The sequence below is a fragment of the Melanostigma gelatinosum genome, assembly GCF_949748355.1.
Source record: "Melanostigma gelatinosum genome assembly, chromosome: 13".
Taxonomy (NCBI): domain Eukaryota; kingdom Metazoa; phylum Chordata; class Actinopteri; order Perciformes; family Zoarcidae; genus Melanostigma; species Melanostigma gelatinosum.
Window position 1 is genome coordinate 11123314 of NC_136646.1, and position 14283 is coordinate 11137596.

The 14283-nt window shown below is 43.8% G+C and overlaps 2 protein-coding genes across 3 annotated transcripts in view; one reads left to right on the forward strand and one right to left on the reverse strand.

The window, feature by feature from the left end:
* wipi2 (WD repeat domain, phosphoinositide interacting 2) overlaps positions 1-2813 on the reverse strand; it is a 7010-nt gene extending 4197 nt beyond the window's left edge. For both annotated transcript variants that reach the window (XM_079281270.1, XM_079281269.1), the window contains exons 1-5: positions 2589-2813; positions 1728-1810; positions 1020-1189; positions 743-839; positions 176-273 (exon numbers count right to left, since the gene is read on the reverse strand). In XM_079281270.1, the coding sequence (XP_079137396.1) occupies positions 176-273; positions 743-839; positions 1020-1189; positions 1728-1810; positions 2589-2662 (522 nt within the window). In that variant the 5' untranslated portion in view covers positions 2663-2813. The remainder of the gene's footprint in view (positions 1-175; positions 274-742; positions 840-1019; positions 1190-1727; positions 1811-2588) is intronic.
* A 4035-nt stretch (positions 2814-6848) lies between these two features.
* On the forward strand, positions 6849-13848 carry mmd2a (monocyte to macrophage differentiation-associated 2a). The gene is made up of 7 exons (XM_079281900.1): positions 6849-6978; positions 10148-10229; positions 11209-11369; positions 11906-11980; positions 12064-12165; positions 12339-12408; positions 13150-13848. The coding sequence occupies exons 1-7, from the start codon at positions 6950-6952 to the stop codon at positions 13348-13350; spliced, it is 720 nt and encodes a 239-aa protein (XP_079138026.1). The 5' UTR covers positions 6849-6949; the 3' UTR covers positions 13351-13848.
* The last annotated feature ends 435 nt before the right edge of the window (positions 13849-14283 follow it).

The window sequence follows — 14283 nt, forward strand, 5'->3', positions numbered from 1 at the left end:
CAGAGTGTCAGCTGTGACTGATGATAGGAAGCACTGGTCTTTTACAGAATGACATACAACAAACACTATACAATGTAATAAGCAACAGCACCTCAGCTATATACATGCAACAAGTATTTGTATGCACATAAGAGCTTTGTATTGAAGGGCAGAGGCCTTTACAGTGTTCACCTACCAGGTTGACTGTATCAAACACCTGAACTTCTCCTATCGTAGCACTGCCTGGGTAAGCCAGATAACAGTTATCATTGCTGATGGAAAGGGCGCACAATCCTGGAGAAACAATGAGCACAAACACAGACGGATTAACAAAAGGAAGAAAGATAAATCAGACTCCAACAGAACCACATTCATCTCAACGTGACAATCAGTGAGACTGAAAGAACGACTGAAGTACACGGTGATCACAATCATCCAGATGTTGAGAATAGTTCTGACTGCACGGGCGGGTTTTTGTTCAGTGGTTATATTAAACAGAGAAATATCACAGAAGTAACTCAGACTGCGGCGACAGGTTGTTGTTGATTTTAGCCGTTAGGGCAACGGCAAACAAAATGGAGTTAATTGTTCACTACAAATAATCTTGTAAATATGAAAGAGAAACCAAAACCTGAGGAAGGTCACGCCCCTGGTTTCAGTTTGAGCACATAGTATACAGAGAAGGAAGAATCCTAATTTTTCTGAAGTGTACCACATACTATACACACACTGTACCACGTTGCTCGTCATGCTTCACACTCACCTGAAGGGTTGGGTGGAGTTTCTCTGATCGTGTGCAGCACCTTCATGTCTCGGATGTTGTGAATGTAAAGGGACTCCTCCAGACACACTATCAGCCTCTGCAGAGGAACCACACAACATCAACCTCATCAGTGTCACAGGCACACACTAATTAGACACCGATATATTAACCAACGAGGACATCTGAAGATGAATGAGTCTCCTGTTGTTTGAGAAATGCGTGAGACAGAATGCGTCTGAAAGACAGGTATCGCCCCCCCCCCCCCCTGTCCTCCTACCTGTCTGTTGAGCTTGACAGCCAGTATGGTGTTGGAATAGGAGTAGTTGCAGATCTCGGTTCCCTTCTTGAAGTGACAGACTTTGAGCTTCCTGGGCGCCTTGAGGCTGACAATGGCCACCAGGCTGCTGGAGAACAGACGCTCCACAATGCACACATCCTCCGTGTCCGCTGTGGGGACAAACACACACACAAGTCATCACAGCGTTCGCTCGGTGACATGCAGTCATCTTTTATTAGCTGCCTCTCTCTGAACATGAATTAATTCATGAATTATAGATTATAGCACTTACGGGCTGAAAACACTCATCGCCTTTGTCTGACTACACAACTTGAGTCTCCAGGTTAGCTCACTGCACATGGATAGTTCACATGCAGAATAAGACTGCTGTAGATAATAAATCATAATGTAGAGTATCTAAGTCCAATAACAAGGAGGAGGCTTTGATGTATGTGTGTGGGGAAAGTGCCAGTTAAAACTTTATGAATATTTAAAGTGACAGCACTGCTCTAATAGTGCAGTGGTCGTGTCTAAACCGAGCCTGCATTCAAAAACATTGACTCAAAAGATATGACTGAACAATAATATAACACAATAGTGATACTGTCAGTGTAGAACAAGTAGCTTTAAACCCAATACACAAGTATGTTGTACTCAGTCAGCTCCCTGACAGAGTAAAGAGAATAAAAGTAGGAAGACAATACTTACTACATTCATATATCTGCTCCAATTTGTCTACAGAGGACAGGGAGAAAAACTTGTATCCTGATTTGGTGCCAACAGCTAAGGACCTACACAAACAACAGCAGCATTGAACAACTATTATTATATCAGAACGCTACCACAGCCCCACACACACACACGGTATTGACAGGCTCCAGTATCGTCACTGCAGCTCTCAGAGGCGTTTTAAACTGGACACCGCAGTGATCAGTGGTCCCAGCGTCACTGGATGAACAGTTACTGGTCTCACATTGTGACAGTCGTCACACGACTGCAGCGGTTTTGCAATAGAGCCACAGGCCTCTGTGGTCCGGAGCGGACCAGCAGGACATTTAGCAGACTTACTGCACCACAAAGGCACATGTCTAGCTAACGTTACTTATCTCGTTTACAATAAATAGTGTGTGACCGTTACAGCGCTATCAAACAGTCACGAACTGTAGCGTCAGTCCTACAAAGAAAGGACGCTAGCGCCCCAAAAGCATACACAAATGTATTTATTCTACCAGACTGTATATTAATCACAACAACCGTCACCACAGCCCACCGAGAAGTTACATGACACCTAGCCTACATGTGTATTGTGGCTAAAGTTAGCCTGGGACAACACAGCTTCACGTTAGCTTAAAAAAAGCTATGCTAGTGAAATAGCACGTAACGTCATGCTAGCGTCCACTAGACAGCGCGCACAGCTAGCTAAAGTTGGCGTGTATTTGGTAGTAATGTCTCGTGCGAGACATCGCCTCCAGACTAATTCACATCGAGCCCTGTCACCCCGTCCACACTGAGCTAACTAACGTCACCCATATAACGGCACAGGCCGTCGGACCCCCGGCCCTGTCTTACGTGTTGTCCTGGTTGAAGTTGGCGAAGAGAAGCTGGCTTCCGCCAGCATCCCCGCTTTGACTGGCTAAATTCATGGGCTCGACACCATCGACATACAAAGCTCCGGTAGAAATAGCAGCTGGGCTGGGATTAGTATTGCGATAAGGCCCAGGAGTGTTGCGCTTCACGGAGCCATCTCTTTTTCCTTGCCCCGCTGTAGTGATTGTTGTTGTTTTTCACAGGGGCTATTGCTCCCCCTTACTGCGCATGCGCCGGGCACGCAGCGTGCAGTGCCTTATTAAAGAGCCAGGACAGTTTTGTCAAGTGCTCAGTGCTGATGACAATTAATGTAAACATACACGGTATGACCGAGAATATATTTGTATTGTCCGTTGTCGCGGCTCCACGGGCGACAGAGACAGCAGGAGCAATCACGGCTCTCCAGGAAACACTCCACTGTACAGTAACTATTTGTGATTTGATGAAACAGCGCCACCCATCGTCAATATGTGCAAACAACATCTGAAAAGAAGGGGCGAGATACACTGTCGACTTTGATTGGTAGGCTATATTAATTATATTTATTCATCATATCATTGACAATACACACCAGCTCATATCTCCTCTTAACCTCATCCTAACATAGAATATTAATGTTGTATCTAGTTTTTATCACACAGTTTGTAAAGCTGCTATTCACTTCAACGGCTCTACTATTAATTAGAAATAATTATCTTTCATACACTTTGTCCCTTATGTTGTACTGTTCTGGTATAAGGAGTTACCCATGTCTTAAAACAGCACCTCCTCCTGATATTCTACAAGGATAAATTACATTTACAAATCACAAACACACACACACACACACACACACACACACACACACACACAAACACACATAGGCGTGGGATGAAGTCTGGGATGAGAAGAAGGAAACTGTTCTGATGTTGATCTGATGTGTGTCGATTGTGTAATTTTGGGTGTGAGTTCAGGTTGCAGTTTCAGGTGTAAGTCTGAGCATGTCAGAGAGTGATTGTGAGCGATACCAATGCTTCAATGGATAACATCATAGAGCCAAAGGCACTGCAGACAGCTGCTCACCCTGTGTGAGGATTTCACAGAACTAAAGACGGATGTAGAGTATCACTATCAGCTTGGCACAAGTATAAATAAAAAGGAAAGAAAGCAAGACACAAAATTGACAAAGGTGAGAAAACCACAAACGCTCAACTGCCCCGGCAGAAGAAAGCCAATCCACCACGATCAACTCTTAGCCAGTGGTGGAAGAAGTATTCAGATCTTTTAGTCAAGTAAAGGTATTAGCGTGACATTATACCTAAAGTACCAAAAGTAAAAGTATTATTATGCGGAATGGCCCATTTCACAATGATATATCTGTTATGATATATTATTGGATCATAATTTAATGATGCATTCATGTGATCATCATAATGTTGCAGCTGAGGTGGGGCTAATTTAAAGTACTTTATACAGCTTAATCCATAATTATACATCATAACTTATTAGTTGATTTGTTTTGCATTTAAATCTACAGAGTAACTAATGTTGTCATGTAAATGTATTGGAGTAAAATGAACAATTTTCGTCTCCAAAAGGCAGTGGAGTAGAAGTAAAAAGTAACATGAAATTGTATAATCACAGTACTTGAGTGAAGGTACTTCGTTACGTTCAACCCCTGCGTTTAGCCGATTGAATGCCTCTGTTGTCCTTCACAGCGATGATGTTGATTAAACCAAATGTTGCATAAGTTCAGTACCTAAATGTCAAAGTAGTAGGCTACATAGTGTGTACATGATCCTTTATTAAAGCACTACTAAGCAGAACTGAGGTCTCCTAAAGAGCATCACAGACGCAGTCATTATGACATTTCCTCTGTGGAAAGACCACAGTGACTCGCTCCGTTTAGTTAATCAGGAGCTTCTTTGTTTGCTCCTGTGTGGTCGTGATTCTGTGCCAGCTGTGTCCTTTGGCCCAGTTTACTGCTTTCAGGGGCCGCGTGTCGGCCTCTCCAATAGAGGTCCGTCAGCAGAGGCAGAGCTCCAACACACTGTGTACATGGCCTTTGGTTTACACAAGCCGTATAGCCCCCAAACAAACATGGTGGACGGAGAGACAGAGGCGGGGTTTGTCAAATAGAAAGCAAAGTTGCATAATCCAGCTTGTAAGAAAGAGTCACGTTTATTGATGACAATGACGCTTTGATGGTAACACACAGAAAATATACCACAAAATATACATGTCTTTTATGTTTGGTTCTTGGCGTTAACATGAAGTCAATCTACCTGCTCTAATTTTTTGAATGTAATCACTCGAATCTATATTTTTCACATGTACAGTGTTAGCTGTATACCCACAGTGTGTGAACTGTACAGTGTGTTGGGAATAAAACCTATGCGCTGTACAAATATGCTTGTCTGGCCACTATCATTGTTTTTAATCTCATCTGTAAACACAGTGACACATTTCTGTCGGAAAGTTGTTTGGATGTCTGTGTGTGTGTGTGTGTGTGTGTGTGTGTGTGTGTGTGTGTTTGTGTTTGCATAATGTATCTGTTCTGTCTCACACAGCTGCTGCACAGTGCAACAAAGGGCCACTGCTGGCCACAGTTATTGTTTGGTAATATTTAATTTTCCATTCAGTTTGCGCGTGAGTGTTATGTGAAAGGGAGGCATGAGTGGATCTCCGAAATAAATTGAGCAAGAGAGAACATAACGCTGCTACAAAGATGAACCATATTAGTTGAGTATACCAACAAACAACATGTGTCTGTTATCCCTGCTGGTCCTCTGTCGTCTGTATCTGCATCAGCCATGTTTGAGACTGAACCCTTTGACACATTAAATCATTTACTTTTTAGGTTTAGGCTTTAGCTGCATTATTTGATGCATTGGTGTGATATTGGGCTGTTAGGAACCTTGGATGCAACTTTCACTCTACAAGTAAACACATACCGTTTCAGGGGATTTTAAAGGCTGAATCATATGTTTTAAGACAAAACATATTTACATTTCACCACTGTAAGGCCAATAAATAAATACAGAACTCCACCTGTTTATTCCTGGCAGTAGGCAGAGAATTTAGGAAATCAGAATCAGTGGTGGAAAACGTGTACTTATCTAAAAGTATGTGAATGTAAAAAAACACCTCAAAACAAGTAGTATTCCGTCGTTAAAAATTCCTCTGAAGCACATTATCAACTAAATATACCAGTAAAAAAAAAGATTTGCTCTGCAGAAACATGCCCTCTGTGGCTGCTATATTACACATTAATAGACTGTTACACATTAGTGTGTAAGCAGCATTTTATTGTTGTAGCAGAGTCACAGGAGGTGAATTCACTCCAACTCCCCATAAACAATAATGTTGAGAACCACTCAATCTTAAACAAGGTGTCGTAATCCATACATTTATCATAATCTTATGACATATTGTTATGTCTTAATCTGTAAAGTAACTAAACTGCCAGATGAATATCTACTTCTGAAATACAGCGGAGTAAAAGTAATATAAATACCCAAGAAAGATCAAGTACCTAAAACAACATACTTCAGTGTGAGTATTTGAACAAATGTACAGTCACTTTCAGTACCAAATAAAATGTTCAGAATACATCATTGAACAGTTGACAGCTAAATAAGAAATGAAGAATAATGAGAGAACACATTGTTTTGTGTTCTCTGAGGGTCAGCGGTGCGTTTCGGGATCATTGGACTTCTAAAAACCTGACTGCAGCTGACAAATTGTGCTTTTTTTGCCCGCCAGTGTGTGTTTACATTATTTTCTCACCCACGACAACATGAATGACTTTCTCAAATGATTTATTAATGCTTGGTCGTCTCCCCCCCTGTGTCCCATTCTCTGTATTTCCCTGTATATTATGTCCAAACAACATTTAAAACGGAGGCAGGAGAGGGAGTTGTTGTGTCGCGGGGAGCTGTTGCTGTTTGCTGGTGGTTATCACCAGCCTGGATAGGGGAAAGGGGGGGGGGGGGAGGGGAGGAGGGGGGAGGAGGGGTTACAAACCCAGTCCCGCGGAACATCCTGCGAACACATCTGAGACTCGGAACAAAACGCTTGCACAGTTTCCCCTCACGCGTCGCCTCCGCGTCCCTCAGCTGGATGGCACGTCGTTTTCCCGCGGGAGGAGTCCCGACACTTTAGATAAAGTCGCGAGCTCGTTGTTGTGGAGTTGCCTCCGCGTGGTCGATGTTCCTCTCGGACTTTTTTGTGTTTATGTTTGGACTCGCGGCGGTGGGACATCCGGAATGGGACATCCGTAGGAGGAGACGACGCTCGCTGGCGTGCTGTTGGTAAATAGAGCGCACCAACTCGCGCGCGCGCACAGAGGCCAAACGCACGAAATGGACTTTAAGAGGACACAATTTGGAAGGTATTTTTTTTAAATAATTAATTTTATTTCTCTATATATAATCACAGGAAAGTTTGACTGCTAATATCTTGCAGCACGTTTTTGTTATGTGTGCTACATCCTGTGCATCCATGCGAACTGACTCGCTGGCACAGGGACACGGCATGTTATCGATTAGTGTGTGTGTGTGTGTGTGTGCGTGTGTGTGTGTGCGGGTGTGTGTGTGTGTGTGTGTGTCAACGAGAGATGAAGAGAGAAGCAACAAGCTGGGAGACCATTACTTTTATTACCGCTGAGTTACCCAAACAGGCTGAAACAGGCATGATTTCATTTTCAGTTTCACCATCAAATCACTGTATTTCCATCAATGCTCCCAACTGTCTCTCTGAGGATCAGGTTCCTCCATTGGCTTGAGCTCAGCAGTTGTTACCTTTTTGTTTCATGTGCTGCTGCATTTCACAGGAGATGGCATCACATACACAGCAGTTTACAGTATCTCATGTTGAAGTCTGCGTGAGTGCATCCATCTGTCAGTTAGCCTCCATGTACCCTGTCTTCCTGTGTGTGTGTGTGTGTGTGTGTGTGTGTGTGTGTGTGTGTGTGTGTGTGTGTGTGTGTGTGTGTGTGTGTGTGTGTGGGAGATGGCAATCATCGTGAGAACCAGAGTTTGAGTCCCAGAGGAGATGAACTTAATCTTTGCTCGAAAAGGAATATCCCTGGAGTTACAGAGAGTGTACACACACACACACACACACACACACACACACACACACACACACACACACATTCCTACAGTGTACACTATCCCACCATGATCCAAAAGTTCTGATCCTCTTAGATGCAACCGATCCTATTAATGTATGGAATGTGCTGTAATGGGCTTTCACAACACACACTCGCTCTGTGAGGTGAAAAACACACCACACACATGAAGAACATATATATTGAAACCATATGACGCACACGTGTGGAGAATCTCAGAACATGAAAGAGAGAAAAAGAGAAAGAATAGTGTGCTGACGAGGACAACAATGCTCTCTCTGATCAGAGCCTGCGAGTCCTTTCAGTTCATTACACACACACACACACACACACACACACACAGTTCTGTCATAACCGATTAGAGGACATCAGAGTGCTACATTCAGGTCCATTGATATCCCGCAACAGTGCTCAGAAAGAAAAAAAAACTGCTCTCTTGTTGTGCACTGTGGAACTGCAGGGGAAACTAAAGGAATGGCAGCCAAACAGGAGTCTAATGTTACTACGGTAAATGTTTTCTTCATGTCGATGACATCTAGAGAATGATAGAGCATGTGACTCAGGTTTATTGAAGGATATCTTGCAGCAGAAATCATGCAGACATTCACATGTGAGCAAAACTTTAAAGCTGCTAAATTTGAAATTCAGAGCATTAATATTCACAGTAAAGAACTATTAGCTGTGTACAGATGTAGTGGAGTAATGTCCAGCTGACCGGAGAATTAAGTCCCTCTCTGTGTGTTATAATCTGAGATTTTCTGTGCTTTGTTTACGTAGACGGGCCGGCTAGTGTGTCGCCGCGTTGAGAGCCGCGTGGAGACAACAGACATGCTCTGAATTTGAATTTAGCACTTTTAAAAGAAGTGAAAAGAGTCCGCATGACAATATTTAAGTGACGGCAAGCCGAGAAAAGTATTTTTCAAAGCAGTAACGCGAGTAAGACTGATGTAATAACTCTGCTATATTAGCACTGGTAAGCAAAAAAAAAAAACGAAACAAACGAGAGGTACGGAAGAAAGTGTGTGTTTGTGGAGGTTGTGTGTGAAAGACGGATGTGTTTTGCACATTAGAGAGCCCTGATGTCTTGGACCCACAACAGGAGAACACACCGACATTCTTGTTATGAGGGTTCTGGTGGTGAGTGCACAAACACACGCACACACTTCAGGCTCTATAACGTAGAATAAGACGACCAATACATTTTACTTTCTCCTTCTCTTCCTGCCCACCAAACTGCGGGCACACGTGACATTTTTTTAAAGATGAAATTGGTGATCAAGATATCCCGAGAGCAGCACCATAAAATACAGTAGTGTCTTCTCTGAATGCAGAAACAATGACTTTCATCACTTCCTATCCTTTTTATTTGCAGATAAAAATTATCTTGTGGTCTCACGGAATATTTGAACTTGTTTCTAGTCAATGCAATAATATAGAAGTCACTCTTTTACTGAAATGTGTGCAGCTTGCAAGATTAGGACTCTGAAAATAACTGGGTTTTTTTGCCAGATGTCAGCGACATTAACAGGAGTGTTTTGATAATCAGCTGTTTTATAGACTTAAAGGTGAGAGTTGTGGCAAGTGATGGCGTCCCTCTGTCTGGTTCTTCTTCTGCTGATTCACTTTCTCCTCCCCTGTGCAGAATTAACAGACAATTAAAACAAACCGCTACGGGACGTTTGTGTGTGTGTGTGTGTGTGTGTGTGTGTGTGTGTGTGTGTGTGTGTTGGAAATGAGGCGTGATGTCTGTGTGTGCATGTGATGAGGAGGCGTCGGGCGAAATGTGTAACCACACAACACAGCTCACCAACGTAGACACACCTGTGGCCCTGCACGAGAGGCTGCATTCAAATTACCGTGCGTGTGTTCGTGTGTGTGTGTGTGTGTGTGTGTGTGTGTGTGTAGCTAGTCGTATAAAATGTGGTTTCGTAACATCTCCAGATGTGTTTTTCCCTGTAAACTGGGATTGAGAGATTTACTGCTGATTAAATAGACTACACACACACACACACACACACACACACGCACACTCAAAGTATCTTTCTCAGTAGTATGTGGCAACAAAACAAATAATGCAAATAAAGTTTATCGTCAGTGGTCAGTGGTATCCTGTTGTTGCAGTACAGCCGCTGACATCACTGTTGACCATAGCGACGCGGACAGTTGCCCCAGCAACCATGAGGCACACGAAAATTCAGACAAGGTGATGTGGATTACAGACCTGTAAATCCTTCAAGAATGACCATCATACGCACACATGCACACACGCACGCACACACCTACACACACACACACACCTTTGGCCGTCGTGGGTTCAGCTCACAGTAACTTATTAACTAATAAAGCAGAACTTTGTTTTGCCCTCTCGATCTGCATCCCCCCCGTCTTTCTGTCTCTCTCTCACTCTCCTCCCTCACCTCTCTCTCAGGTTCATGAACTGCAGGGTCCCAGCCAGTAAGAGATACCAGCCCACTGAATATGAACATGCTGCAAACTGTGCCACACATGGGGTGAGCCAAACAGACACACAGACACACACACTTTCAGAGTGAAAGTTCTTCTTCAGTTTTTCTGGTTTACGCTCCCGATCCCACGCCGTCCCCGGGGCTGCTCTGCGTTTGGTTGGACTGTCAGTTCAGAGAAGCCTCTGAAAAGATGGAGGGCATTGCGAGGAATGAGGTGGAATATGGAGGATTTTGGGCCGTGCTGTAGAGGCTATAATCTGTGATTCACCCTGTAGCTTTCTCTAATCCGATGTAATCCCCGTGCGCTTCCGCCAACCGTCAGAAAGTGAACGAAACAGACGGACAGACATGGAAGGAAACAGAGAGAAAACATGGCCGTAATGACTGTAAAGCCTCAAATGCACTGATTCAGTCAAACAGGGCCATTTCGCAGGCAGCGTGTCCCATACACATCAAGTATCATCTTCACCGTCGCTAGATACAGAATCAGTAAAAGGAGTAGTTTGATGTTTCGGGTTGGATGAGGACATTGATCCCACTCTCAGTCTCGTGTGTGTGTACGGTGAATGTGAAGCTAGAGCCAGCAGACAGATAGCTTAGCTTAGCATCAAGCCTGGAAACAGCTAACGTTAGCCTGGTTCTGTCCCACGGTAACAAAATCCACTTACTGACATGTTACGAAACAGCAAATTGATGTTTTTTACACTTTGTTTTTTGTACAGATCAAACATACACGATATAACATCCCGGGCTAGCTGTTTCTTAGTCTTTGCGCTAAGCTAAGCTCACCGGCTGCTGGTGGTAGCTTCATAAACTAGCATATAAGAACGCAAATAAGCAAATTTCCCTAAATGTTGAACAATTTCTTCCACAGAGGTTTGCAGCTGTTTCTTCTGGATTCAGAGAGACAGAGAAGAACGTTAGCACGTGTCAGAAACACAGATGTTTTAGGACAAATGCAGAATAGTTCTCCCACAAGAAAGAAAATCTACCAAGTAAAATGTGTCTTTTGGATCTTTTCCAGTTGTGGATCCTTCCCAGTCTGGTGGGCGGCTCTGTGCTCTACTTCCTGTCTGTGGACCAATGGCATCGTGTGGCGGCCTGGCTCTATGGGAGCGGTCTCACCGGCCTGTTTGTCACCTCAACACTCTTCCACAGAGCTGCCTGGAAAATCAGCCACCTCCGGTGTGTGTGTGTGTGTGTGTGTGTGTAGCAGAAAAGCGCTGGTAGGGATTTGCCAGATGTACATGTGTGTGTTTATGTGCTGCTCCGGTAGACATTTACATCACACTCAGACATACAGTTTGTTAATTAGGACCGAGCCAGAAGGGCAGGGAGCAAACGCCAGATGTGGCGTGGTAATGAAAATACTTCACATCAACTTCACCTCGCACCCTCTCAAAAAGCATTCACTCACAAATCAACAGTCAAACACACACTCACATTATGTAACTAAGAATGTGGGGAATAGACACGCACTCTGAAACAACTCCTCCGGCATGTCACACATAGGAGTCCCAAAAAGACACACCAAGTTTTATACGTTGGAGGACACGGGATGTTTGCATCTGTGCATGTGGGTGTGTTTTCACAACAACCAAATATGCCAAATCATTTTTTTTTAGCAGACTGTGTCCTGTGTAGTTAGAGATTATGGATTAAACTGCATAAAGGTTGTCACGATTTCTAAACGAGCTCTCCCTCTCTTTGCCCGTGTGTAGGAAGGTGGAGCAGCGTTTCCACATGTGCGACAGAATGGCCATCTACTTCTTCATAGCGGCCTCCTACTCTCCCTGGTGGGTTCAAGGAGCTCCACACACAGTCTGCGTGGATAACGTACCCGGCTCAGATAGTGACCGTCCCCGCTGTGTCTCCTCAGGTTGATGCTGAGGGAGCTGGGGCCCTGGACGTGCCACATGCGCTGGCTGATATGGGTCATGGCTTGTGTAGGATCCGTGTACGTCTTCTTCTTCCACGAGAGGTAACACGGCCCGCCTCTGTGTCTCTCCCGTGTCCCCGCTTTGACACAATCAACCTGAGACCAAACTCCCGTCCCCCGAGTGTTTACAGCAAGCACTGGACTGCTGTTTGAAGCAGAAACAATTGCATAGAAGATCAGGTCGTGTTTTCACGTCGTCTGTTTTCTACCTGCAGGTACAAGCTGGTCGAGTTGTTTGGATATGTGGCCATGGGGGTCGTTCCTGCTTTGGCCATCCTGTCTATGGTAAGCACAAAACACAAACCTGCTTCTGGGAAAAAGAAAGCGCTTTCTGCTGTGAGCCGTCTTCCGCTGCAGCGGGCTTCCTGCTATTGTGTTTGAATCACACACTGTCAGTAGTTAAAGAACCAAACAGGTGGTTTGTTTGAGCCCATTACCTTCAAATCACATCTAGTTACTGGAACAAAGTGCATGTTTTAGATTCACTTTGTCCCAGGTAGGATTTTATTAAATTGTAATATGTTATATGACAGAAATTATATATTTTTATTGTCTACAAATCCCATGAAAAGACCAAAATCAATAAACTTTAGTCTGTCTCTTAATACCTTTCTACCTTGTCTGTGGTTCTCATCCTCAAGCATATTCATTCCTGCTGAAGATGTAAATATTTATAAGTGGATTAGAAACATATAATTGTATAGTTATTATCATTTACTAAAGCTGATGGGCTCTGAATTGTTTTTTTTTACATACTTTATTGAAACAGATTTATTGGGGACTATTTTCTACAGCAGATTAATTCACATTTCAACCAAAGATTCTGTGTTCTTTGGGAAACATTTGGCAAAAATATAAGCCACAAAGTATTACCAATTTTAATATTTATCATTCATTTTTAAACTTTTTTTGCAATAGTAAAGCACAAATAAAATAAATTGAGCAAAACATGCTCTTTATTTGTTTGAGCTTTATATTCTATACTCTACCGACGCTTCACTTATGTGACTGTTTGGACTGTTACAGGTGGAGCGCACAGGTGTGTGTGAACTGGCGGTGGGGGGGGTCTTCTATGTGGTGGGCATGGCCTTCTTTAAGAGCGATGGCCTCGTCCCGTTCGCCCACGCCATCTGGCATCTGTTCGTCGCAGCAGGAGCGTGCGTTCATTATTACGCCATCTGGAGGTACCTGTACTTACCCGGGCCACTGCTGCAGACATCGAGGTGACCAGCCGCTCTCACCGGAGATCATCGCACAGTTCCACGCCACGCGGCTGACTGACAGAAGGAAATTCCAGTCGCGAGACTGTGTTTCGACAACAGCTAACCGGACTCACGAGGCTACACCTGGAGGGCCGGTGACGACGTGGTCTGACCGTCAGCACCGACAGCTGCAGATGAAATGATCCACTGTTGGGGCCAAAACCCTCTTACTGTCGTTTTAACATGCTAGTTATAGAACGGACTGATGCGTGAACATTCAGCCCGACGGGACCAAACGTGTTCAGTTCAAAGAACAGTTTGACAATTTGCTAAAGCGCTTCTTCACACAGAAAGCAAATAAACCGATAAAAATGTCTATTTTTGTCTATTCCCTCAATCAAACATCTCAGTAACAGAACTTATACAGACTGTGACTACACTTGCTAAACTAGCAGAGGCCAGTTGAATCCACCCTTTCCATATTCCAACCATAAGAGATGTGCTAAAACCTACCACAAAGGCATTCCTTTACACTGGTGCTAACTGGTTTTGTCCATTTTGCACAGCGGCAAAGTATGAAACTATAAGAGTTGGCACATACGGCACCCTTACTTCCAATGGTTTCATAAACAAACACTCTTAGGTTGACTTAGTACTGCATCCCCCTAAATGCTGGACACTGGCCCTTTAATTAAGGCAAGTTAAAATGATGAAATGTTTTAGCGTTAAACGTGTTTTCTACAGCAACCTTCATTTGTAATCATTTTATCCAACGGTTCATCTTGTGAACCGTCTGCCATCGAACAGTCTGAAGAGCCGCAATGCATTTTGGGACGGTTGAGTGTGTCCAATGAGCTCACGCCTCATACTCTGCTCATGTGTACACATGTGGGCATTTCTCACGATCACAAAATGCACACACTGTGCAGTTGGAAGGCACTGCATATATCAAACTACG

Bases quoted from the DNA above. Each gene is read 5' to 3' on its own strand.
- mmd2a (XM_079281900.1), top strand. From the start codon at position 6,950: ATGGACTTTAAGAGGACACAATTTGGAAG. The intron at 11,981-12,063 runs GTGGGTTCAAGG...GTGTCTCCTCAG, and splicing joins GCGGCCTCCTACTCTCCCTG to GTTGATGCTGAGGGAGCTGG. The intron at 12,166-12,338 runs GTAACACGGCCC...TTCTACCTGCAG, and splicing joins GTCTTCTTCTTCCACGAGAG to GTACAAGCTGGTCGAGTTGT.